This window comes from Phyllobates terribilis, unplaced genomic scaffold, assembly GCF_046119375.1.
Source record: "Phyllobates terribilis strain yellow unplaced genomic scaffold, ASM4611937v1 Scaffold_1__5_contigs__length_1240528914, whole genome shotgun sequence".
NCBI lineage: Eukaryota > Metazoa > Chordata > Amphibia > Anura > Dendrobatidae > Phyllobates > Phyllobates terribilis.
This window is the reverse complement of record NW_027362761.1, coordinates 10,029,039-10,056,401: the sequence shown is the minus strand read 5'-3', so window position 1 is coordinate 10,056,401 and position 27,363 is coordinate 10,029,039. Positions and strand designations below refer to the sequence as shown.

The 27,363-nt window shown below is 44.3% G+C and overlaps 1 protein-coding gene and 1 long non-coding RNA gene across 8 annotated transcripts in view; one reads left to right on the top strand and one right to left on the bottom strand.

The window, feature by feature from the left end:
- Nucleotides 1–14,897, bottom strand: part of LOC141167232 (uncharacterized) — a 632,749-nt gene extending 617,852 nt beyond the window's left edge. Inside the window, exon 1 of one of the 6 annotated variants that reach the window (XM_073654689.1) lies at nucleotides 14,623–14,897. In XM_073654689.1, coding sequence (XP_073510790.1) covers nucleotides 14,623–14,772 — 150 coding nt within the window. In that variant the 5' untranslated portion in view covers nucleotides 14,773–14,897. Of the gene's footprint in view, nucleotides 1–13,800; nucleotides 13,930–14,622 lie in introns of those variants that run through there. The other 5 variants (XM_073654734.1, XM_073654964.1, XM_073654901.1 and 2 more) reach the window with 5 other exon arrangements.
- LOC141167642 (uncharacterized) overlaps nucleotides 1–25,492 on the top strand; it is an 85,821-nt gene extending 60,329 nt beyond the window's left edge. For both annotated transcript variants that reach the window (XR_012251537.1, XR_012251486.1), the window contains 3 exons: nucleotides 13,041–13,307; nucleotides 24,978–25,068; nucleotides 25,370–25,492. This is a non-coding gene — a long non-coding RNA (uncharacterized lncRNA). The remainder of the gene's footprint in view (nucleotides 1–13,040; nucleotides 13,308–24,977; nucleotides 25,069–25,369) is intronic.
- The last annotated feature ends 1,871 nt before the right edge of the window (nucleotides 25,493–27,363 follow it).

Genomic DNA, 27,363 nt, shown 5'->3' with positions numbered 1-27,363 from the left:
AGCATATATACATGCATTGGGGGGGTAGCATATAGACATGCATTGGGGGGGAAGGCAGCATATATACATGGATTGGGGGGGGCAGTATATATACATAGATGGGGGGGAAGGCAGCATATATACATTGATTGAGGGGGGAAGGCGTCAGCATATATACATGGATTGGGGGAGGCAGCATATATACATGGATTGGGGCATATACCAAGATGGGGGTGAGCACATTCTTTATTTCTGCAGTCTCATACCCCTGCTCTTTTCTGTGGCTGCTCTATGCTGCCCTCGCCTGCTCTCTGTATGAGTTTTTTCTAAACTAAAACCTAAGTATACAGGTTAATTTGCCGTGTTGGCACTTGGCGATAAATAAGTGGGTTTTGGGTTGCAGTTTGGGCACTCGGTCTGTAAAAGGTTTGCCATCACTGGTCTAGTCGGAATGTGGCCGGAAGTATGTAAATCACATACTTGCAGCCACATGACCGCTTGTTCTCTGAGCCACTTCCAGGGGATCCTCACAGAGTGCAGTGTGTATAATGTGAGGAATCACAGAGTGACTGCAAACTTGTAGCTTAAGACCGGACAACCTCTTTAATAGTGTTGAGCCACCCCCGTAGTGTTCGAGTTCGGTTCGTCGAACACCCGTGTGTTCGCCGAACTGTTCGTCGAACTGTTCGTCGAACACCTTCGAACACCGTTAAAACCAATGGCAGGCAAACAAAAACACATAGAAACACATAGAAAACACCTTCAAAGGTGTCCAAAAGCTGACAAACTGCTCAGAAGACACAACTAACACATGGAAAAGTGACAAGTACATATAGTCATGCGAAAAGAAAAGAGGTGGAGGAGTAAAAGGAGGGGGAGACACAGATATAGGCATGTCATGCCCTTCTAAAATCCAAAAAGTGAGAAGCCGAGACGGCCAGTCCGCTCCTGCCTGTGCCACCTCCGTGTCGCCGGGTTTGTGCCAGAGCCGCGGTGAACCCTGACGGCCAGCCCCCCTCTCCCAATACTGGTGCCTGTCCGCTGGTGGGTCGAGAGAGCCCCCCTGTGGTGGAGGCAGCTCTAAGCTTTTTAATTTAAATTGTCCCTCTAATTTGAATGAATACACTTTAAATCCATTTACAAGGATCTATTGGAGGGCAAGTCTCATGCCAGCAGCCGCGTAATTCCAGCTCCAGTAGCGTCCACTAAAGCTGCTGCAGTTAAAAAGCTTTTATAAGGATCGAGCTCGGCTGTCCACCGCAAGGCATCCTAGTGCCAGTCCCAGCCCCTATGCCTTGGGGTGCCTCCTGATGCTCTTCACTAAGTATCCCGTGGTCCCGAAGCATTTCCTTTGAAAAAATTAAGTGTCCAAACTACAGGTGGTGTAGCTTGCTTAACAGCCGGGATAATCCGCTGACTAGCAGACACTGCTACTAGGCACAAAGTATTTCCTGGGCTAGATGCAGTTAAAAATTTGTAAGTAGATACTCTCGTTGGATGCTGAGAAAGCATTCCATAGAGTCTCCTGGCACGCCATATATGATTCTCTTAAAAAGCTTGGGGTAGGGGTCTAGGGGACCCTTTTATAGCCAAAATCACGGCCCTGTATCACAATACGTCACCTAGGCTGAAGATAAATGGAACTGTAGCACCGAGGGCTCGGTTGCTACAGACGTATTGCACCTCACCCAGAGGTGTGATATCTCACTCTCAGATAAGGATGGAGTGTGGATCAGGACCCGACACCTGCATGCATTACACCACATTGCCGTGGGGCAGGGCGACCAATATGCCCCTGAGATGGGCACGACAGTCCCTGTCCCTGGCTGGAGTGGGGGGAGGGAACACTGAGGAAGGGGAACCCTGCAGTGCAGGAGCAGGGAGGAAGCAGTTCCTGGGTGCATTGAGAAGGGAGTATAAAAGGTGGGCACCATCTTAGTTCAGTGCAGAGAAGTCTGAGCAGAAGTGGCAGGGAGCAGGGGCTCTGCATGAGCTCTGCTCCGGAGGCGGGCCTAGTAACAGAGGCCCAGGCCTGCAAGAGGGAGAAGGAAGGAAGAGGAGCGGAGAAGGCTCCAGGAACGAGGAATGAAGGGATCCCAGGGGTGCGGACGGGCGAGTCGCCACCGCACGCCCGAATCCACCTGCGTGGAGGGGTCAGGCCAAAGGGGGAGACCGGTCCCCGAACTAGTGGAGGCAGGAAACGACCCTCAGCTAGAAACCGGAGGCTCTGACATTTTATGTGGCGCAGCCCCTTGCTCCACCCGCTAGGAAGGCACCACATAGGGTCAGGGAAACTGGCGCCAAGTTTACCAAGAGGAGGCCCGAGGCAGCCGGACAGAAGTGTTGGTAAGAAAGGCCAGACAAAGGACACACAAAGGGGGTCCTGTGAAGCGCTCCAAAGTTATCTGGGAGTTGTCTGAGCCCCTCACCTGGTGAGCACAGTACGACGTGGGCAGCCGTTACCTGCAGACGTGGTCTGGATAATAAGAACTGTGAGTAAAGGCCCTGAACTGCATCACTGACTCCGTGTCATTACTGCTGCTGCCCTGCACCATCACCCCCATCCTCCGCATACACTGCCCTGAGGCTATACTCCTCCCGTGGGGAGTTATGCTACGCTCTGCTGCACCCACAACACCAGCCTTAGCGGTCTGCCCTGTAGCGGCGGTTCACTCTGACCGCAATCCACGGGTGGCGTAGTCGGACATTTAAACATCAAAACCACATAAATAGTTCCGCCACTGGTTTGACCGCCCTGAGCCACGGAACCGGATCGCCGCCACGAAGACTACAACCACCAGCATCCACCAAAAAGGGTCCGGCTCCGGGTGTCCCAAGGCCCAGGGGGTGCGTCAGAACATTTTCATCACCTTTCACAATCACCAATGGGACAAGGCAGGGATGTCCTCTGTCCCCTCTCTTATACATCCTAGTGACGGAGAACCTGCTCTCATCAATTCGCCATAACCCCAATATTAGGTGGATTGAGGTGGGAGGCACCGAGTACAAGTGCTCTCTATTTGCTGATGATGTCCTAGTATATATCACTCAATCACATATATCCATCCCTGCTGTTATGGCTGAAATAGATCACTTTGTTACATGGTAAAATTTTAAAATCAATGCAGCGAAGTCTGAGGCCCTCGATGTCTCCCTACCTAAATCCATATAGGATTCCATCCAGTCCAACTTTCCCTTTGCCTGGCCCTCACAGGGTATCAAATACTTAGGAATTCCTATTCATAGAGACCTCTCCCATCTATGTTATCTTAATTTTGGGCCCTTTATTGAACAATTCCATACAGACCACGGTTGGCAAGTTAGAACTGTAAGATTCACTACGTGAACCACTGGTGTTTTGTGGAAAAGCACATGTACACCGCGTTCCAAATTATTATGCAAAAAGTGTTTAGGAGTGATAAGGGAAGAATTTGTTTGTTTGTCAGTTAAACTCATTGATGGTGATGTGTGTCAGGGCTCTTTATATCACTGTAAGCAATTGCAGACACCTGTGCTAATTAGTTTGGCAGGTGTGTCCAATGAAAGGCAAGACTACTTAAGAAGGCTCTCTCACATTATTAAGCAGCCTACATTTTCTGCCAAAATGGGAAAGAAAAAGGATGTGTCGGCTGCTGAGAAGCAACAAATTGTGGAGTGTTTAGGTCAAGGCATGACTACAATCAACATTGTGCGATGATCAGGATGAAGTGTCTTGGCAATCAAGAAGTATGTAGCTGATTCACAGTACACACGTGTGCGTGCTGATAAGGGCAAATTGAGGACTCTTTCCTACAGGCAATTACGTCAGGTTGAAAGAGCAGCGGCAAAAAAGCCTTGTCATAGCAGCAGACAAGTTTTTGAAGCTGCTTGTGCCTCCAACGTCCCCCGAACAACAAGATGCAGGGTCCTTCAGAGGTTTGCAGCTGTGCATACGCCATCCTGTCGACCTCCTCTATCCACTTCACACAAGCAGAAACGGCTCCAGTGGGCCAAACATTACATGAAGACTGATTTCAAAACTGTTTTGTTCACGGATGAGTGCCGTGCAGCGCTCGATGGTCCAGATGAATGGAGTGGAGGATGGCTGGTTGATGGACACCCCACGCAAACACGGCTACAGCGCCAACAAGGAGGAGGTGGAGTAATGTTTTGGGCTGGAATCATGGGGAGAGAGATTGTCGGCCCCTTTAGGATCCCTGAAGGCGCTAAAGATGAACTCCATAATGTATGTGGATTTTCTCAAACAGCACTTCCTGCCATGGTTCAAGAAGAAGAACCGTGTATTTCACAGCAAGATCATTTTTCTGCATGATAATGCACCATCTCATGCTGCACATAAAACATCTGCATCTCTGGCTGATATGGGCATAAAAGGGGACAAACTTATGGTGTGACCCCCATGCTTCCCTGACCTCTACCCCATTCAGAACCTTTGGAGCATCATTAAAAGGAGTGTCTATGATGGCGGGAGGCAGTTCACATCTAAGCAACAGCTCTGGGAGGGTATTCTGTCCTCATGCAAAACAATTGAAGCAGAAACCATCCAAAACCTGACAAATTCAATGGACGAGAGAGTTCAGAAGCTCCTTTCGAACAAGGGGTCCTATGTGAAAATGTAACATCACCTAGAATAAAGTTTTGAGTTGAAAACTGTTTGATTTCAGTTTCTAACAACCTGCTAATGCTTATAATTTCAAAAATGACCATTTTTTTGGTCTTTATTAAAATGAAAAGGTTGATCGAAAAGTTTGGGGGATCTAAGAGTGTGGCAACCCAGTAGTCATGATTACTTCGAATTCTGACAATATGAGGGTCATGCTGCAGGTAGTGCAGCAAGATGGCACTTATGTGTCTTGCGCATCTCGGAGCCCCAAAATTATTTTCCGGGCTAGATGCAGCTAAAAATTATTTTTAATTTTAAATCTGGTGAAGCTTATTATAGATGGCCTAATAGGATCAGTGCTGCACACTGCTACAAAGCCCAAATTATTTTCCAGTCAAGATACAGATAAACATGATTAGTAATTTGAAAGCTTAAAACGGTTGGTAGGGTGATTTTAACCAATCATCAAGCTTTTACTCTCCCCAGGATGACACAGGGGTAGAAAAGTCGTTTCGGATCCATGATTTGTTCATCTTTATGAACGTGAGTCTGTCTACATTATCAGTGGAGAGCCGCGTGCGCTTAACTGTCAGCACACCACCAGCAGCGCTGAACACACGTTCAGACAGAACGCTGGCTGCGGGGCATGACAAGATCTCCAAGGCGTAAGTGGCTAGCTCCGGCCATTTATCCAGATTGGAAGCCCAAAAAGAGCAAGGGTCCAGTGACACAGTCGTGGCTTCAATGTTTACTTGGAGATACTCCTGTACCATCGTCTCTAGGCGTTGACTATGTGTCAGACTTCTTGTCTCCTGTGGCCTTGCAAAGGATGGGCTAAAAAAGTGGTGAAATGATTCCGCAAAATTGATGTTACCAGCAGATACTGTGGTTCTGTTACGGTTTGAGTGCTGAACACTTGACGGTCCCACGGTTGGCAAGTTGGAACTGTGAGATTCACTACGTGCACCACTGGTATTTTGTGGAAAAGCACATGTAAGATTCTGCAACAGTCTCTGCTGATACTCCTGCATGCGTGCATCCCTTTCTATGGCAGGAATAATTTCTGCAAATTTACTTTTGTACCGGGGATCTAACAGTGTGGCAACCCAGTAGTCAGGATTATTTCTAATTCTCACAATTCGAGGGTCATGTTGCAGGTAGTGCAGCAAGAAGGCACTCATGTGTGTTGCGCATCCAGGAGCACCAAGTCCCTGTTGTGTTGGTGGCGAGGTAGCAATCATGCTTCCTTCCTCTGTCCTCTCCCCCCAACCTCGCACAACAGAAATGTGATCAAGGTCTCCCTCATCTGATGAGTCTTCCATCAGTTCGTCCTCCACTTCTTCCTGGGCTCCTGCACCTTCCTCACTAGTTTGGCTGCTACCATGCGCCCTGGTAAAATCATCTCCCCCACCCTCACATGCCTGCCGCCTTGGTGCTGCCGACCGTCTGGACCTTGCAGATGTTAGCCCTTCCGCATACAACTCCTCCTCCTCTACTTCCTCCACCTCCTCTTGTGCCACCACCTGACTCCGAATTCTGTTTAACATGTGCTCCAGCATGTAAATCACCGGAATAGTCATGCTGATAATGGCATCGTCAGCACTAAACATCTTCGTCGCCATTTCAAAACTGTGCAGAAGGGTGCATAGGTCCCTGATCTGAGACCACTCCTCCAGCGTGATTTGCCCCACCTCTGAATCTCGTTGGCCCAGGCTATACGTCAGAACGTATTGCACCAGGGCTTGTCGGTGCTGCCACAGTCGCTGCAACATGTGCAGAGTTGAATTCCACCGGGTAGGCACATCGCATTTTAGCCGGTGAAGTGGCAGGCCCAACGACTTCTGTAGAGATGTAAGTCGCTGAGCTGCGGGATGCGAACGGCGGAAGTGAGCACACAGCGACCGTGCCCTCTGCAGAAGGCCATCTAGTCTGGGATAGTGGGCTAAAAATTGCTGGACAACCAGGTTCAACACGTGAGCCATACAAGGCACGTGTGTGACATTGCCCCGGCGAAGGGCCGCACCCAGGTTTGCAGCATTGTCGCACACGGCCTTCCCTGGTTTCAGGTCCAGTGGAGACAACCATTCATGAAATTGGTTCTCCAGAGCTGACCACAACTCCTCAGCTGTGTGACTCACATTTCCCAGACATTTCAATGTAAAAACCGCCTGATGACGTTGAGCCCTACTGCCAGCATAGTAAGGAGGTGTGCAGGATCCCTTCTGCGCAGTTAGAAAGCTTGTGGCATGACCAGACAGGCTTTGGGTGCAGGTGGAAGACCGAGAGGAGGTTGAGGAGGCAGAAGCAGTGGAGGAACTTTGACATAAAGAGGATTGACGCACAACTCGTGGGGACGGCAAGACTTGGACAGCAGCCCCTTGTCCTGCTGTCACCATAGTTACCCAGTGCCCAGTCAGCGACATGTAACGCCCCTGTCCATGCCTACTCGTCCAAGTGTCTGTGGTGAAATGCACCCTGTCACACACAGAGTTTCTCAAAGAAGCGGTGATGTTGTGTGCGACATGCTGGTGGAGCGCAGGCACACCTTTCTTTGAGAAGTAGTGCCGACTGGGCATCTGGTACTGGGGCACTGCGACGGACATAAGGTCTCGAAAATCCCCTGTGTCCACCAGGCGGAAAGGCAGCATTTCTGTAGCCAAGAGCTTGCAGATGGTGAAATTCAACCTCTTAGCTTTCTCATGGCTAGGAGGAAATGGTCTTTTACTTGTCCACATCTGAGGGACCGAGGGCTGGCTATTGTGCTTAGACGGGGTTGATAAGGGTGTCCCCGGCAAACTGCCGGTCTGTGAGGAAGATGCAGGCGGACATGTTAGGTTGCCTTGATCCAAAGGTGGTGCTATCGATGTCGGACAGCGCTCAAGACCAGCTGGTGTTACCACCTCCAAAGAAAATGATGACCTGCCAATCACGCTGGCTGTTGCGGGTAAAGAGGTGGCAGGTCTGCGCCCCAAAACAGGTGTGACTGCTGTCCCCCCAGTCACAGAGGATGAAGAGGCCGCGGATGCACAAGATATGGCAGACGGTGGTTGGCCCGGCCGGCTAGACCGCATTGTAGCACACTGAGCTTCCCACTGCAACTTATGCTTCATGTCCATGTGCCGGTTCATGCATGAAGTACTCAAACTATGTATTTTTTGGCCTCTACTTAGCTTTTGCTGACAAATGTTACAGATAACACGAGTTGGGTCATCTTTATCGATCTGAAAAAATGCCCAGGCTATGCAAGGCTTAGCACCCATGCGACCTGAAGAGCCACCATGACTTGTGGTGAGAGGCAGAGTTGTGTTTGAGGATGCAGTTGTTGACGTGCTTCCAGTACTACGTCTCTGTCCAGGAAGGCGCAACCTGACCTCGTCGTCACTAGCATCTTCCTCCACCTCCTCTGCTGACCTCATCTCTTGGCTGACTGTGGGTTGACAGTAAGTGGGATCTCCGACCTCATCCTCATCACCCTGTGCGTTATCACACCCGTCGTCCTCAGAGCCAACCTGTTCCTGCCCTGACAAAAAACTAAAGTTGTCGCTCCAATCAGGTATTTGAGTCTTATCATCGTCTTCCTCATTGTCTCCACCAACAGGAGTTACAGTTTGGGAATGAGGGTCTACATTATGGTCAGAACCTTCTGCGTCTGGTCCTGGATCCGACTCATAAAGATTCTGGGCATCAGTGCAGATCATTTCCTCGTCTGGATTCACAGAAGCGCTGGAGTCGACCTCTGATTCCCAGGCTATAGTATGAGTAAACAGCTCTGCAGACTCAACCATCTGTTCTACCTCATACTCAGACGGGCAGCTGGAGATTTGGGAGCTGTGAGGAAGCAAGTGCGATTTGGGTGACACCTTTGAGGACTGGAGTATTTGTGATGTTGAAGTTGATGTGGAGGAGAGCCCACTTAAAGGAGCACTTGATATCCGTTGAAGCACCTGCTGTTTTTGTGCCTCATCTGGAATTTGTAGCGATTGGCGTGGCCGTAAGAAAGGGATCTTATCACATTGTCCGCTAAAAGAAGTAGACATTTTAGTTTGGCTGGAAGATGGTCTTTCTTCTGCACCTACCCCACGGACACAACCTTTTTTCCCCTTCCCAACACGCCTATTCCCCTTTCCACCAGCAGCAGGCCTTTTTCCACTCATTTTGGTGGTTAACTAATTCACAACTCTGGAGTTGTTTGCACAAAAAAACAATGGATGGTAACCGAGCAGAGCTGAGTGGCCAAACTGTGGTATTAGGCCAAAACTATTGGCTGGGTTAGATGCAGAAAAAAATTATTTTTAATTTGCAACCTGATGGAGGTCAGTATAGATGGACTAATAGACCAAGTCCCACACACCGCTAGAAGCCCAAATATTTTTTCAGAGCTAGATGCAGAAAATTTTTTTATTCAATTTGCAACCTGATGGAGGTCAGTATAGATGGACTAATAGACCAAGTCCCACACACTGCTAGAAGCCCAAATATTTTTTCAGAGCTAGATGCAGAAAAAAATTATTTTTAATTTGCAACCTGATGGAGGTCAGTATAGATGGACTAATAGAACAAGTCCCACACGCTGCTAGAAGCCCAAATATTTTTTCAGAGATAAATGAAGAAAAAAATTATTTTTAATTTGCAACCTGATGGAGGTCAGTATAGATGGACTAATAGACCAAGTCCCACACACTGCTAGAAGCCCAAATATTTTTTCAGAGCTAGATGCAGAAAAAAATTATTTTTAATTTGCAACCTGATGGAGGTCAGTATAGATGGACTAATAGACCAAGTCCCACACACCGCTAGAAGCCCAAATATTTTTTCAGAGCTAGATGCAGAAAAAAATTATATTCAATTTGCAACCTGCTGGAGGTCAGTATAGAAGGACTAATAGAACAAGTCCCACACACTGCTAGAAGCCCAAATATTTTTTCAGAGATAAATGAAGAAAAAAATTATTTTTAATTTGCAACCTGATGGAGGTCAGTATAGATGGACTAATAGACCAAGTCCCACACACTGCTAGAAGCCCAAATATTTTTCCAGAGCTAGATGCAGAAAAAAATTATTTTTAATTTGCAACCTGATGGAGGTCAGTATAGATGGACTAATAGACCAAGTCCCACACACCGCTAGAAGCCCAAATATTTTTTCAGAGCTAGATGCAGAAAAAAATTATATTCAATTTGCAACCTGCTGGAGGTCAGTATAGAAGGACTAATAGAACAAGTCCCACACACTGCTAGAAGCCCAAATATTTTTTCAGAGCTAAATGAAGAAAAAAATTATTTTTAATTTGCAACCTGATGGAGGTCTGTATAGATGGACTAATAGACCAAGTCCCACACACTGCTAGAAGCCCAAATATTTTTTCAGAGCTAGATGCAGAAAAAAATTATATTCAGTTTGCAACCTGATGGAGGTCAGTATAGATGGACTAATAGAACAAGTCCCACACACTGCTAGAAGCCCAAATATTTTTTCAGAGCTAAATGAAGAAAAAAATTATTTTTAATTTGCAACCTGATGGAGGTCAGTATAGATGGACTAATAGACCAAGTCCCACACACTGCTAGAAGCCCAAATATTTTTTCAGAGCTAGATGCAGAAAAAAATTATATTCAGTTTGCAACCTGATGGAGGTCAGTATAGAAGGACTAATAGAACAAGTCCCACACACTGCTAGAAGCCCAAATATTTTTTCAGAGCTAAATGAAGAAAAAAATTATTTTTAATTTGCAACCTGATGGAGGTCAGTATAGATGGACTAATAGACCAAGTCCCACACACTGCTAGAAGCCCAAATATTTTTTCAGAGCTAGATGCAGAAAAAAATTATATTCAGTTTGCAACCTGATGGAGGTCAGTATAGAAGGACTAATAGAATGATGCTATGCCCAAAAGATTTTACTTCACTAGGTGCAGTAAAAAAATTGGTATTCTATACACAGGTGGTATATCTTGCAACACAGATAGGCTACTCCACTGACTAACACACTCTGCAATAGGCCAAAAAGGATTAGCTTTGCTAGATTCAGCCAAATGCTGTGAAAAAAACTTGCACAGCACTGGCACAGACCTGCCTGGCAAAAACTGATAGGAACTCATGTAACCTAGTCCTGAAAAGGACTCCAATTACAATTAGTCTTTACTCCCACAACCTATCTATTTAAGAGCACAGACCTGCCTGATAAAAGTCGTAGGAAATGCTGTAACCTAGTCCTTAAAAGGACTGCAATCACAACTATTCCCTACTCCCAAGCTATCTGTATATTTGTGCGAAAATTGGCTTGAAATTAACAAGGTATAGCGCACACAGCAACAGCGGTGCCGTCTAACACGCAGCTGCAGCAGTGAGAAAATGGTGGCGACGGGGAAAATGGCTTGGTCTTATAGGGCAAGGACATGTGACATACACTGCCAATCACACATGCCCTTGCTTGTGTGAAAAAAAGCACTTCGCTCCGTGTGTGCGCTGCTGATAGGCTGACAGATTGCACCTCCCCACTGCAAATGCGGGAAAGAGAAAAAAAAATGGAGATCTTCATTGTTCCTGCAGAGATCCATCCCCTGCCCCTCCCCCCGCCCCGCTGTACACTCAAACTGCGTATTAACATTAATTTTCATCATTACTGAGAAAAAATCCAGTTATGATTTTGGTGCACGAACAGTTATCGAACATATCCTCGAACAGCCGAATTTTTCTCAAATTGTTCGTGTTCGCCGACCGGCTCGAACACCGCCCAAAACAGCTCGAATTTGAGATTGGCGAACAGTTCGAGTAGAACAACGCTCATCTCTACTCTTTAAAGCGCACCTGTCAGGATTGTGCTCAGTAAACCACTTACAGTGATTAACATGATAACTTGGTTGATGAAATCCATCCTGTGTAATCTTTAATTTCAGTTTGGAGATAATGATTTGCTCGTGCTCTGAGGTGGCCTGTGAGGGGCGCTTTATCTGGTGCTCTGCTTACATATTCATCTGTATGCTCTTATGACAGGTCACTGTGCCTTCACTGACCTGCCTCCTATTTTACCTAACCCCGAACTACTAGATGCATTATGTAAAATAGAAGGCAGGTCAGTGAAGGCACAGTGACCTGTCATAAGAGCATACAGATGAATATGTAAGCAGAGCACCAGATAGAGCGCCCCCCACAGGCCGCCTCAGAGCACGAGCAAATCATTATCTCCAAACTGAAAGTAAAGATTACATAGGACGAAATTAATCAACCAAGGTATCATGTTAATCAGTGTAATGTCGCCCACCTGACAGTGTATGTAGTTTACTGAGCACAATCCTGCTGACAGGTGCGCTTTAATGCTTTTGCCTTCCTCCTGCTTGTGAGCATGTTTCTCCCTATCAGCATTTACCGTAAGTAGGCAGGGGAGCAAAGTGTTGAGTTGAATCCCATAGAAATACATTGAATATTCTATAATGAATCAAGGGGGATTTATAATGAAAAGATAAGTCACTGAGGTCCATCACTTACTGCAATGTTTCCAGAGAATTACCTTACAGCATTTAATGGAGTAAGTCGCTATTTTTTCTCCTGTATTTTTTATGAATCCAGCAAAAAACATCCATCTATTGGCTGGTTAATGAGCCATGAGATGCAAAGAGACTAGACTCCTGAATCGCTAAGAGCAAAAGTGATATGATTGGTGTAAACAGAACATAACTGTGGAATAAAATATAGATGTAACTTTTAAACCTTTAATGCAAAATAATGTATAAGTCTGTCAGCACTGGGGTGACTATTTGTGGAGGGGGTTCAGTATTTGAGCACCTGCCACGCATGGTGGATAACCATTTTACACAGCCAGCATCTGTGTCTTACAGCCACGGCCAAAGTTGAGCTCAGTTTGCTGGTTTTAACCATTTAAATGCCGCTATCAATCTGTGGAGTGGCTTTTGTGCGCACACGTACCAGCTCCATTCGGCCCCCCACAATTGTGTATTAACGATGGGTTACCATTGTAGTCAGCTGTCTGCTGAAGTCCCTTATCGCTGCCATTTTGTACTCCTGTGAAGGTCAGTCACAGACTGAGCTTCATTGAACACAGCGATTTTCACTAAATACTAAGCAATCAGACAATTAGACTTTCAAGTCACCTATGAAGAATAAATAATTAAGTTACATTTTGTTTACAAATTTTAAATAAAAATATGAAAATTAGAATCACCCTTTTCCCCCAAAATACAATGTATTTGGCATCACCACATCCTTAAAATCATGGTCTATCAATATATATGATTAATTAACCCATACAATCAAAATGCTAAAACTGTGGCTTTTTGGTAACCATCTCCCTAAAAAATGCAATAAAAAATTATCAGAGCGTTGCATGTACCCCAAATTAGTATCAATAAAACAATTAGCACAGCTCAAATGACAGAAAAGAGAAAATGGGAACATAAATAATTTTTTTTTTGCAAATGTGTGAATATTTTCTCCACTTAGAGAGAAGAAAAAACATCTATGCAAGTTCTGGAAAATCATGCGGCCAGGTCAATTTTACAATGCAAAGAACACCGTAATAACAAAACCCAAAAGACAATGTCAGAACTGTATTTTTTTTTCATCATTTCATCACAATTTTTTTTTGCCAGTTTGGCAGTATGGTAAAAATGAATGGTGCTGTTCAAAGCTACGACTTGTCCTGCTAAACCAAGCCCTCACATGGCTATGTCCAAAGAAAGAAAAATTACAGCTTTTGGAACAGAGAGGGTGAGTGCAAACATAAAAATGAAAATTGTCTGCAATCAGTCTTTTCTCTTATACTCTGTGTTACCAAACAGTTTTCATATAATATGTGCTATGTTTATGTAACTATATATTCTTAAACATTTCATTATTAATAACATTAGTATCAGCCCAGTGGAATGCCTTCTTGGCAGGTTGTATTCACATAAAACAAGGAAGTTGCAGGATTTCACATTTCTGTCTTATTTTCACACGCTGCTGAAAATGTAATTTTGCCCATCAGAAAATATTATTCCTTCAGATCCCTTGGTAAACAAAAAAATGTTACATAGGGGATGGCTCACCTTTGTGTCAATGAAATGCAAGGTTTGCACGATTATTTTTTTAGCACATAAGACTGAGGTAAACTGTATATTCATTCCATGCAATCAGTTTTCCTAGGCTTATATATTCTGTACTCAGATAATTGAAGATTCCCTAAAATAAAGTATAATAAGAGTAAATAAGTCACACTCACCATGTTGTTACAGCAGCTACTGGATCGCTGTTGAACACTAGCTCATACAAGAATTGTTGTAAATGAGGAACAAGTGAACACCCATTTAAGCCATGTTGTAATATCTTTAATTGTGGGCAGATTTTCAAACTAAAGGAAGCTATTTCACAATTGACATGTAATGTGCAATTTCAGGAAGCGAGTGGTTAATATCTGAGAGTCTAGTCTGGGCTATGGTGACCTCAATATCAAGTGAGGGCTTGTTTTTATTTTTAAAGAGAATGTTAATAAACGAATAAATTGCAGGTTTGGAAAACATACACCTGTGTTTTGTTATAACTACAGATGATGCCATTTTTATGGTGGACATGAAGAGTTGCCTGACATGACAGAAGTCAGGGAAGGAAGGTGTACAGTTGGCAGCAGCCTTTATATGGTGGGAACACGACACTTCACCCCAAGAATGCTCAGTGTCTGCAAACTACCACCAGCCATTCCTGCTCCTCAACGTCACAACACAAATTCAGCTGCTGCCACTGTATGACATGGGGCTTCTGTGGGCTCACATAAGTGCACATCGCTTCTCTACCTATGCGTTGCACCTCAAACCCAAGAGGAAACTTGTCTGGAAACCAGCGTACTCCCAGTCCTGATAATCAGTCCCAGTAATTATTTTAGCCACTTGATTATGAAAACTGACTAGACCCCCCCCCCCCCCAAAAAAAAAAATTGCTAAAATATCACGGCAAAATTAATAATGGATGGGGGCGTGGCGATGCTGAGGAGCTGAGAGGACGCAGGAGGTCTGAGCTCCCGCTATCCGGTTTATAATCCTGTACTCACCCGACCATGAAGTTCACCTCTGTGCCCTGCAGCACAGCTTCGGAGAAGCGGGGAGCGGCCGGGCTTCTGAGGAGCTGCTACGGAGAGGGCTCCAGTACAGCGCGCTCTGTGGACCCCGGCAGAGTAAACTCTCTGAGGAGTGGTGGCCATCTTGAGGGCTATGCTCGTAGCGCAGCACACAGGCGCCGCTGAAGATACACGCTGGAAGTCGGTCTCCCTGTGAAAGGCCTGAGGAGCGACGGGCTTCTGGGGAGGTGGAGCGGGGAGTGTACAGGACAACCCGGTCCCTCGGCCTGTCTAGAAGCCATTGGAATAATTGGAGGAGGGAAACACACCGGCCACATCCTAACTCTGCAAGGGGAAGTGGAAGCCCTGGCGGCATGAGACATTCAGCCTATATTTAGTCTCCTGCATCCATATATGGGACACAGAGTGACTGAAATATTATACAAAGCAACCAGAAGTCACTATTTCCTCCAACTTTTATTACTGGAAATAACATATGTTTACTACTGAAACTGGCATATAATTTATAAAAGATATTACTGGTGCACTACTGCTGTAAAGACACCAGATGGCAGCATTGTGCAGCCACTGACCTTTACATAATAACTCTGCATAATATATCACTGGAGTAAATATAATATACCCTGCCTATACCGTTACAAAATGAGCCGAGGGAAAAATTTTACTATAGCAGATAAATTGAAAGACTTTGCCAGAGGAGCCCCCCAGGAAACATCTCGATTGAGGAAGGGGCCAGCATCCTTGTCAAACAAAACAACAGATCAACGTAAAAGTCACGTATCTGATGAGGAGGAGGGGGAGGGACATGAAAAAATGACTTTGAAGCAAGTTTCTGACCAACTTTTAGAAGCTATATCCACTTGCAAGAACTCTCTGACCGGAAAGATAGAGGAGGTTCATTCAGACGTGGGCCTACTTCACCAAGACATGCAAACTATGAGGAAACGTGTCACTGAGGCTGAGACAAGGGTAACAGAACTGGAAGATAAACTGCCGCCTATTGTTAACAAGTGGCTGGATCCATAAACGCCTGGCGCCAAAAAGCTGACGACCTAGAAAATCGAATGCGAAGAAACAATACGCGAATTATTGGTCTACCAGAATGAACAGAGGGACAGCAACCTGAAATCTATTTGGAAAATTGGCTTAAATCTACCCTAGGAGACGAATACTCCCCGGTCTTTGCTGTGGAGAGGGCCCATAGAGTTCCAGTCAACCCCCACCCCCCCACACCTCACTAGAGATTCAGCTAGGTGGTTAAATAAATCATGGGTGCAATGGTCGATACACTCTTATCATACGAGCTATTCAAGCGGAGTTTCGCTTTTAATCCATAAGGCCATTAGATGGGAGGTTAGGGAGGCCCGTAGAGATCTAGAGGGAAGATTTGTTTTTATAAATGCTATAATTGACTCCAGAGAGTACGTAATACTATAACCCACTCCCTGCTAATCTAACAATTGTCCAAAAGGCAGTAAGCTTCGCACTAAACCACCCGGATGCTCAGGTCTTGTGTATGGGGGATTTTAACCTGATTAAGGCCGAAAATTTAGATAGATTGAGAATAGGTGACAACACCAGAATGACAATAACACCATCTTCTAATTGGTTTTCAACCTATATGGAGAGTATTGGTTGGATAGATCTATGGAGTTTACATCACACTGGAACTAAAGAATACACGTCATTCCTCAACAAAATCTACGTTATCACGGTTAGATTATATTTTCGGTTCTAGTAATACGGCAACCTGGGGAGAAAGTATAGAGCATGGGGTAAGAGGGATCTCAGATCATAGTCCGGTGATACTAACACTTAAATTTGACCAGGTACAAGACAGACCCCACATGGAAACTTAATCCTTTTTGGTTAAAATGAATAGGTCCTAATGATAGAATACCAGATCAAATAGACTGTTTAGTGGAAGTACATCCGTTGCCAAGGAACATTAAGATTTTTTGGGATACACTGAAGGCATACCTTAGAGGATGCCTCTCCTCCACTATTTCATACATCAAGAGAATGACTTCACAGGATGATACAGAGTTTGAACATAAATTAAAGGAAGCTGAACAGACTTACGTTTCAGACCCGTCTGATGAGAATAGAGTAAACTGGCAACTATCATATAGCTTGTATACACAAAACGTTGACACTAAATCTAAACGTAAATTATTCTTCACTAGACAATCATATTTTGAACCGGGGAACCAATCAAGTAAGTTGTTGGCCTTTATGGTCCGCAAACATAAAGACTCTAGTGCTATTCTTAGGATTCGAACATTAAGGGGTCAGATAGTTACATCGGCAGAAGATATTCTAAGTGGCTTTCATAACTTTTATAAATCATTGTATAAATCCCAAAGTGCCCATAATAAATTAGAATGTCTCACTTATCTAGCAGATCTTGAATTTCCCAAACTAAGTGTCACACAACAATCCTTTTTAGATGCAGATATTACTCTAGAGGAAATAAATGCAGCCCAGGCAGATATGGCTTTGGCTAAAGCTCCGGGCCCTGATGGCCTACCACTAGAACTCTACCATAGATGCCATTAGGTCTTGATGCCTCACCTTCTAGAGACTTTCTCAGAGGCGATGAAAAGTGGTTCGTTGCCTGAATCCTTTTATGATGCTAATATTATTGTCTTAAAAAAGGAGGGAAAGGATCCTCTGGATTGTGGATCATATCGCGCTATTTCACTATTAAACGTGGATTACAAAATTCTTACAAAAATTCTAGCCATGAGACTTAATAAGGTGATATTATCTATTGTCCATTCGGACCAAAAAGGTTTTATGCCAGGAAAAAACACTTCTATAAACATCAGAAGGGTACAATCAATAGCTCAATATAGCTCTCTAGTACAGGAAAATGACTGGGCCTTGGCTTCATTGGATGCGGCCAAGGCTTTTGACTCACTGGAGTGGCCATTGTTATTTGCTTGCCTAGAGAAATTTGATTTTGGCCCTAAATTTCGAGCCTGGATTCAAATATTGTACGTGGCCCCCAAAGCGAAGATAGTGATAAATAATATATCCTCCACATCTTTTTCATTGGAAAGGGGAACTCGCCAAGGATGCCCTCTGTCCCCGGCTCTATTCGCTTTGGCAATTGAAGCATTAGCAATAAGAATATGATGATCTGAGGATATCAGGGGAATTACAATTGCAGACAGAATTTATAAAATTGGTTTATATGCAGATGACATGATCATTTTTATGGACAAGGTTAAAGATACTCTTCCATATGTTATATCTACTATTGATAAGCTTAGTGAATATTCAGGTCTCTTTATAAATTGGGATAAGTCTTCTCTTATGTCTTTGTCGCCAATTCCGAATGCTGATTTGGAAACGTTATCTCCTCTACCTGTAGTGTCATGTTTCAAATACTTGGGAATTATGATTGATAGAAATGATAGAGAGGACCTCTCGAGTAATATTCTCCCTTTATTAGAATACGCTAAATGTAAATTTTCTTTGTGGGGGAAATTACTGTTATCAGTGTCGGGATGGATAAATTTAATTAAAATGATTTTACTCCCTAAATTTGACTATATATTACAACATAGTACAGTACCGGTCCCTAAAACATTCTTCACATCTCTTAACTCTTTGATGTCCACATTTCTTTGGGGGAATTCCAGACCTAAAATCAGGTTATATATCCTTCAAAGGTCTAAAGATATGGGAGGAGCAGCTCTGCCTGACTTCCATCTATATTATTTAGCAGGTCAACTGAAAGCAATCCGTAGCTGGATGCCTGACTCCTAGTTACCAAATACTGAGAACCACTTGGCACACGTTTTAGGCACTGGCTGTTTACTGTTTTTTCGAGAATTGAATAAATCTACTGCCATTAAGATGTTACCCCTACATAGATTGGCGAGAACGGTATGGAAACAGGCAAAGAAAAGGATTGACTTTACACATGTTATAGCTGAAATGCCTATATGGGGGAATCCGTATTTTGCGACATTAGTGGAACATCCATCTGCCTCCTTTTGGATGGCTAGTGGGGTCTATTTGTTAAGAGACATTTATGAATGACTGATGTAATTTGAACAGGTGCAAAATAAATTCAAAATTCCAAGATCTCAATTCTTCAGATACCTCCAACTTAGAACTGGGCTCAGATTTCACATACAAAATTTAGAAACAAATCAAACTATTTCCTCATTTCCCTTAATAGGAATACTTAAATCTAAAGGTCAACAAAGTCTTATATCCATACTTGTTATCAACAGGCTTAGATCGGATCCCTTTGCCTGCTAAAAATAAGAGGAGACTTCTGATTCCGAATATGGGAGAGGAGGAATGGGAGGGAGTTTTGGAGTCCCCGTCCTTTGTCTCCCCCTCCCCCAATAATAAGTTGATTCAGCTATATATTATTCATCAATCATACCTCACACCCCTCAGACTATATCAAATGGGGCGTTCCTCTAATGCAGAATGTTTACGATGTCATGCCATAGATGCTGACTTTGGTCATTTAATTTGGGACTGCTCAATTATTAGGTCCTTCTGGCTGGAAGTAACCTCTTTATTATCTTCTTTAATATCCATCCCAATTCCATGCGATCCTTTGATTTGCCTTTTTGGAGTAGTGAAGGATGATTCCTGGAATCATTATATTAAGATTTTCTTGAGAGAAAGCTTATTTTTGGCCAGGAAATTGTTGGCATTGAGATGGATGGGCAATTCACAGCCAACATTGCGATCTTGGATTGCATTGGTTAACTCAATCATCCCATTCGAAAAGATAGTATACTAAGATAGAGGTTGTCCGTTAAAATTCTCCAAAATATGGGGCTATTGGAATTCTTCGTATCTTACGGTTTCTACTTAGGCAAAGGGTCTGAGCTGGGAGACTAAATCTGAAATGCATGTGAGAACAAATAGAAAACTATAGGTTATAAGTGACAAATGTTGCTTATAGGGGCAGGCATGTAGGTCCATATATATATTATGATATATATATTATGATGAGAGTCAATTTGAGCATGGAAAGGATAAAGACAGAACAAGTTTGATAAGTTGTGGTTGAGGGTTCAAAGTTTGAATTGTATCCTAATTAGGTAAATACCCTTTTTCTTTCTTTTTTTTTTTTATATTGGACTCGTATGCATAAATCCAGAAGATGCGACATTCAAAGAAATCACTCATATACACGTGACAATTCATCTGACCAGTTTATTTTAATGTGTTCTCATTGCTGTAAGAGATGTAGATCTGTGTTGATGTGATGTCTCTGGATGTTTTCTATTACCAAATGTAATGTGTAATTGTTTATAAGATTGTTTAATAAAATGAATTAAGATAAAAAAAAAATTAATAATGGATGTGGTGCTTTATTCTAGAAGTCGGGAATCCTCGACTTGTGTCACCATACAACCAGGAAACCAATATCCAGAGGGAGTCAAAGATAGCAGCAGCTTTCACTTCTTACGTATGTCAGTTTTGTCGAAAGGAAGTGAGCGGGAAGCAATGCATTAGGTCGCTCATTGGCTACTGGGCTCACGTAACATAACAACGTCACGGTACACCCGATACAGACGCCTCTGAAACAGCCAGGTAGTGAGTACATGCTGTAGTGGTGTACGTGGTGTACGCAGTGTAATATTCTGATTGACAGGGGTGTCGCGATCGTCAAAGATTTGGGGCACCGACCCCGAACTTCCTGACTGGAGCCCCAGATCTCCTGCGACCACCACATTGAACTGTGTCAGTGTCAGTATGGCTGCAGTGCCAGGAATCAGGATTAGGTGAGTATAATCTTTATTGCTTTTTTTTATTATCAGGTTGGAGGGGGGGATCATACTGTATACGGAGTGGGCTGTTGGGGGCCATCATCAGTATACATAGGTGGCCATGGGAGATGGTCATAATGTATACAGAGGGAATATTATACTGTATAGAGAAGGAGCTGTGGGGGACTGTGAAGATGTGAGGTTTTGGGTTGTAATAATCACCTAGGCAGGTTAACGATACAACTATTTTTTATCCCTTACGTCCATGATCTTACAGCAATTCTGGGTAGATGGTCACAATGCAATGTCCTCAGTCCAACAAGATCCCAACCCAGGATTGTTAGTTCCACTGCCCCCGTACAATACCAACTGTCTCCCAATTTTTAGTTGGCCCACAGCTTTTTGGTATCTCTCGCGGGTATAGACTACAGTCACAACCTATGTTTATCCAAACAATGGCTATCATGACCGTAGCACATGTATTCCACTCCAGCTAGCAACAACCGTCCATAACATAGTTCCTCAAATCCAGACGACAGATCCCACGACTGTAGCACGTGTAGCCAGCTTCAGCCGACAACCGATCTCCAATATCCATAGGCCATCCATTCCTGAGCACCAGGAACTCAGCAAAAAATCCTCTCCCTTAGACGTCACTGCACCAACTGCCTCACTAAACATGTGGCTTATTGTTCTCCCTCTCCTGGGATCAGCTTCCTGGATGGGTAGAAGTGTTAAACATTTGCTTTTGGCTCAAAGAATAAAGAGTGTTCCAGAAGCACAGTCTCCAGCCTGTCCACAGGGCTGTGCACTAAGGATGCCCCACCAAAGAGGAACAAAGCCATACATGCCCCCACCAGATGCAGGACAGAAATGCTAATGTTCACTGTGATGGAGTGTGAGATGGAGCAGGCAGAGACAGCAAACCGGTGAACAATCCAACAACCTTTATTGGAACTAGGAGAATATAACACCAAACGTAACTATGGGTCCTTAGGGTCTTCAAGGTGGCCACACAAAAAGGACAAATCCGGGGACGACACACGGTAATCCAACACCAAGGAGAATGCAACAACAGTCTTCAAATCCAGCATGGTGACAAGACATCACAATCCCACGTGGCAACTGATCTCCAATGTCCATACAGGGCAGCAGGACCTGGCCTCAGCAACAGATCCTAGCCCTTCACAGGGCACAGCATCAACTAACAAACCAAACACGTGGCTTATTGTTCTCCTTCTCTTGGGATCAGCCCCCAGGTTGGGTAGAGATACTCACACCCCACCCCCTTAAACATTTAAAAAGGTAATTTAAAGAATGAAGAATCTTCTAGAACTCCAGTCGGTCTGCAGAATTGTGTATTTAAGTTTAGCCCCCTGCAGAGAGGAACAAAGACACACAAGTCCCAACTAGATGAAGGACAGAAAATGCCAATGTAGACCTGATAACAGTATGGTCCATGAAAACGGGCTGAGGGGGATGCACTTTGTCACTTAGGCCTTATGTATACATGAGATACAGCCCACACTGAATGGAAACTCTGACTCGTGAGGCTGAACACTCTCCAGGAGAGAACCGTGCACCCCAAACTAATGAACCAGCAAATCTCCAATAAACACAACAATAAGATTGATGTACCGGTGCTCCATGCTGGAAAAAGTCCGTGGCCAGCTCTTCACAGGGACCATCATCTCTATACAGAGGGGACTGTGGGAGACCATTATACAATATATGAGGAGCTGTGGGAATCATCATACTATGTATATGGGGCTTCTTGGGAATGATGCAACAAGTTTTTCACACCTGGATTTGGGGATTCTCTGCCATTCTTCCTTGCAGATCCTCTGAGATGGTTAAGAAAAAAGGAGGGTAAGAATGCCCTGGTGTCTAGGTGGTTCTTAGACCTCATTGCCATCTTCCGTGATGTGAAACCCAGAAGTTTCTCTGCAGCATGTTATGTGCTGAGGGGTTAATCAGACATGACAGGGTTGGGCTTTTTGTGAGTAGTTGTAAGAGATGGGAGAGATGCCTACTAACCATATCTCCACCTCAAGGGTGTGGTTTGGCAGGTTAAATGTCCAGCCACTGAGTTTTTTTTCTCTGTGCGTGTCTGGACTCAGCTGAACTCTGTTATTGTACCCTGAGCGGGCTGGATCCCCACAGGCATATGGACTGTGTTATACGTTTGTTTTGTTTTCCTGTTTTGCCAGAAAGGCCATATTTTTATATTGAACCTTGCACTGGTTTATGCAGTGTTTTAAATAAACCTGCAGAAGAAATGTTACTGTGTCTACCTCTGTGAGCAGCCGAGTGAGTTGTATTTTCACAATATATACATATTTATAATATAACGGTAGATGCGGCCCTCTGTCCGAAGCCTCTATAGACTGTGTAAGCGCGACGCGTCTGCGCAGTCTGGCTCCAGACAGAACACATCGAGCCGTAACAGGTCAGAGGAGTATATGGTGCTGGAGATCGTTGTATGCGTAGGAGCTGAATGCATACCGCGATCTCCGGCGTCATAAGGACATACTTACCTGACCTGGAGGAGTGTTGCCGCAGCGCCTCTGTTCTGGCCGGAGGCGGACTGCGGCGTTGGAATCGGTGCATGCACATAGCGTGCTATCCGGAGCCATTTTACTGAAGACACATTTGCAGTGTGACTTCAACAAAATGGCACCGTTCAGCGCAGTATGGGCAAGCACGTACTCCGCAGCCACACTCCTCCCCCGGCCTCCAGCAGAACAGGATGCAGTGCTGGAGCACAGGGAAGAAAGGTGAGTAGAAGTGTTTTTTTGTGTGTGTACAGCGTGATGGGGATGAGGGGCCATGCATACCAGGATTGGGGGATGAGGAGTACCATGCTTACCAGGATATGGATGAGGGGGGCCATGCATACCAGGATAGGGATGAGGGGGGGTCATGTATACCAGGAATAGGGATGAGGGGTGCCATACATACCAGCATAGTCTGAGAAAAACCTCGGCACTCGGTATAGCTCTTTTGAACTTCAAGATTTTAATATCATAATATAAGTGCAGTCCAGGAAAACAACAAACGTTTCGGCCTACATGGCCTTCATCGGTGTAATCCGACCTCTTATGAAGATCAGTGAAACCGGGGAATGGGCTGGACTCTATGTCTCAAAGGTGAAAGGTCAGTAGGACCTGTGTCATCTGCCAATACCGTGTGGGGCTCGAACGCAGTGTCCACTGCTGGTTCCAGTGTCTGCCCAGGGAAGGATACTGCGTATGGCAGAGAGGCCATACATACCAGGATAGGGATGAGGGGGTCCATACATACCATGAAAGGGATGAGGAGCCATGCATACCAGGATACGGATGAGGGGCCATGCATACCAGGATTGGGGATGAGGAGTTCCATGCATACCAGGATTGGGGGATAAGGATGCCATACATACCAGGATAGGGATGAGGGGTGCCATACATACCAGGATAGGGATGAGTGGTGACATACATACCAAGATAGGGATGAGTAGTGCCATACATACCAGTATTGGGGATGAGGGGGTACCATGCATACCAAGATAGGGATGAGGGGTACCATGCATACCAAGATTGAGGGATGAGGGGTGCCATGCATACCAGGATACGGTTGAGGGATGCCATGCATACCAGGATAGGGATGAGGGGTGCCATGCATATGAGGGTAGGGATGAGGGAGGCCTTGCATACCAGGATAAGGATGATGGTGGCCTTGCATATAAGGATGATGGTGGCCTTGCATACCAGGATGGGGATCAGGGGTGCCATGCATACCGGGATGGAGGGGTGCCATATACCAGGAAGGGGGATATTAACAGAATTGGGGGACATCTATAATATAACCAGGGATGTCATTCTGTCTGAAGCCTCTATAGACTGCACATGCGCGACGTGCTTGCGCAGTCTGGCTCTAGACAGAAGAACGCATCCAGCCGTTACAGGTAAGAGAAGTATATGGCGCCGGAGATCGCGGTATGCGTAGACACTGAATGCATACCGCGAGCTCCGGAGCTATAAGTACATACATGACCCAAAGGAATGTTGCCGCGGCACCTCTGTTATGGCCGGAGTCCAGGGGAGGAGTCCAGGGGAGGAGTGCGGCGTCGGAATCGACGCATGCGCATAGCGCGCTATCGGCGCCATTTTAGTTTAGACACATTGGCGCCGGACAGCGCGGTATGGGCACATGCATACTCTGATGCCACACTCCTTCCCCGGCCTCCAGATGGGGGCAGCACATACCAGGATGGGGGTGCAGTATGGGTGCTGCACATAACAGGATAGGGGCGCAGGATGGGGGCTGCACATAGCAGGATGGGGCGCAGGATGGGGGCTGCACGTAACAGGATGGGGGAGCATATACCAATAAAATCTCTCTTTCTTACACATTAACGTGCAATAAATATTCAGATTGTGGAACACATGGTCAATTTAACCATTTCTAGAAGTTAAAGTGGAAAGTGGATGTGAAACCAAACAAGTGTGAACAAGCGTTTGAAGCGACGAATAATCAAGCAAAAAAAAAAAAAATTCACAATGACATATATTTTTCTTTCTTTTTCTGTTATAGAGAAATAAGTGGAGGAGAAATTAACAATACATTAATAACAGGTCATTGTGAACAAAATGTTATCAATTTCTTTCTTTTTTGACAGCAAACTGTAAGTAATTTTTCGTTCCATATATACTAATAAATAATGCCAACATATCTTTTTTATACAGCAATGGATAATTGAAAATAATAGTTTTATTATATACGGTAGTACGATATATATGGATATCTAGATGAAAGCTGGAATAAGCCGGACGAACTAAACTGGTCACCTCCCGCTGTGGGAGATTTTTTATTCAGCTATACATACATATATTTCGTTGGTATACATTGTGCTTCGTATACTTATTACTGTTTCCAACATGCAGAATCTATACTGTTCAGCTAATTTGTTTCAATTCTCTTGCCAGAAGCTTCAATGTCAGGACTTTTATTATAACGTCTGTAGCATTAAATAACCACAAAAAGAAAAAAGCCTGTCTCCAACTTGGAAACTAAGATGTAACACCTGAACGTCACAAGAATTAACTAGTTAACTGATTGGACTTCCTTTGGCAGTTTGCTGTTCTATTGTATTTATACCCTGCTTGTATTCCAATGTATGTACCATGATTAAGGCTTTTCTAAGCCGAAACGCGTAGCAGGTTTTTTTTACTCTGTTTGCCCATATGGTGTGAATTGGCTCTTTTTGTAAGTGCATTTTTTATGGAACTATCATTCTTCAAATAAATGGAAATTTTAATTACACCACACCGCTGGAGTCTCCTCACTCGCTGGATTTTGGTCTGAACTCCTTTATTGAGTGTGTCTTGATAATTGCCAATAATTTCCATCTATTGTCTATTCCATTTGCACAACAGCATGTGAAATTGATTGTCAATCAGTGTTGCTTCCTAAGTGGACAGTTTGATTTCACAGAAGTTTGATTTACTTGGAGTTATATTCTGTTGTTTAAGTGTTCCCTTTATTTTTTTGAGCAGTGTATATAAAGAATGGAGAGGTCTGTCCTTTTTATCATAGGTACACTTCACCTGTGATAGACATAATCTTTAAAAAAAAATCCAGAAAATCACATTGTATGATTATTACATAATTCATTTGCATTTTATTGCATGAAATAAGTATTTGATACAATAGAAAAACAGAACTTAATATTTGGTACAGAAACCTTTGTTTGCAATTACAAAGGTCAGACGCATCCTGTAGTTCTTGACCAAGTTTGAACACACTGCAGCAAGGATTTTGGCCCACTCCTCCATACAGATCTTCTCCAGATCTTTCAGGTTTTGGAGATGTCACTGAGCAACATTGAGTTTCAGCTCCCTCCAAAGATTTTCTATTGGGTTCAGGTCTGGAGACTGGCCACTCCAGGACCTTGAAATGCTTCTTACGGACCACTCCTTAGTTACCCTGGCTGTATTTCGGGTCATTGTTGTGCTGGAAGACTCAGCCACAACCCATCTTCAATGCTCTTACTGAGTGAAGGAGGTTGTTGGCCAAAATCTTCTGGTACATGACCCCATTCATCCTCTCTTCAATACGATGCAATCGTCCTGTCTCCTTTACAGAAAAGCACCCCCAAAGTATGATGTTTCCCCCACCAGTTGGGATGGTGTTCTTGGGGTTGTACTCATCCTTCTTCTTCCTCCAAACTCGGTGAGTGGAGTTGATACCAAAAAGTTCTATTTTGGTCTCATATGACCTTCTCCCATGCCTCCTTTGGATCACCCAGATGGTTATTGGCAAACTTCAAACGGGTCTGGACATGTGCTGGCGTGAGCAGGGGCACCTTGCATGCCCTGCAGGATTTTAATCCATGATAGCATAGTGTGTTACTAATGGTAATGTTTGAGACTGATTCTAGCTTTCTTCAGGTCATTGACCAGGTACTCGCGTATAGTTTTGTGCTGATTCATGACCTTTTTCAGAATCATCCTCACCCCCATGAGGCGAGATTTTGCATTGAGCCCCAGACTGAGGAAGATTGACAGTCATCTTGCGTTTCTTTCATTTTCTAATAATTGTGCCAACAGTTGTTGCCTTCTCACTAAGCTGCTTGCCTATTGTCCTGTAACCCATCCCAGCCTTGTGCAGGTCTACAATTTTGTCCATGGTGTCCTTGGACAGCTCTTTGGTCTTCGCCATGGTAGAGAGGTTGGAGTGTGATTGATTGTGTGGGCAGATGTCTTTTATACAGTTAACGAGTTCAAACAGGTGCAGCTAATACAGGTAATGAGTGCACAGTAGGAGGGTTTCTTAAAGAAAAACTGACAGACCTACGATAAAAAATGACAGACCTCTCCATTCTTTGAAGGTGGGAAAACTTGCAAAATTGGCAGAGTATCAAATACTTCTTTTCCCCATTGTATATATGTATAGATCATCTTTTAAGTGGCGGGAAGGT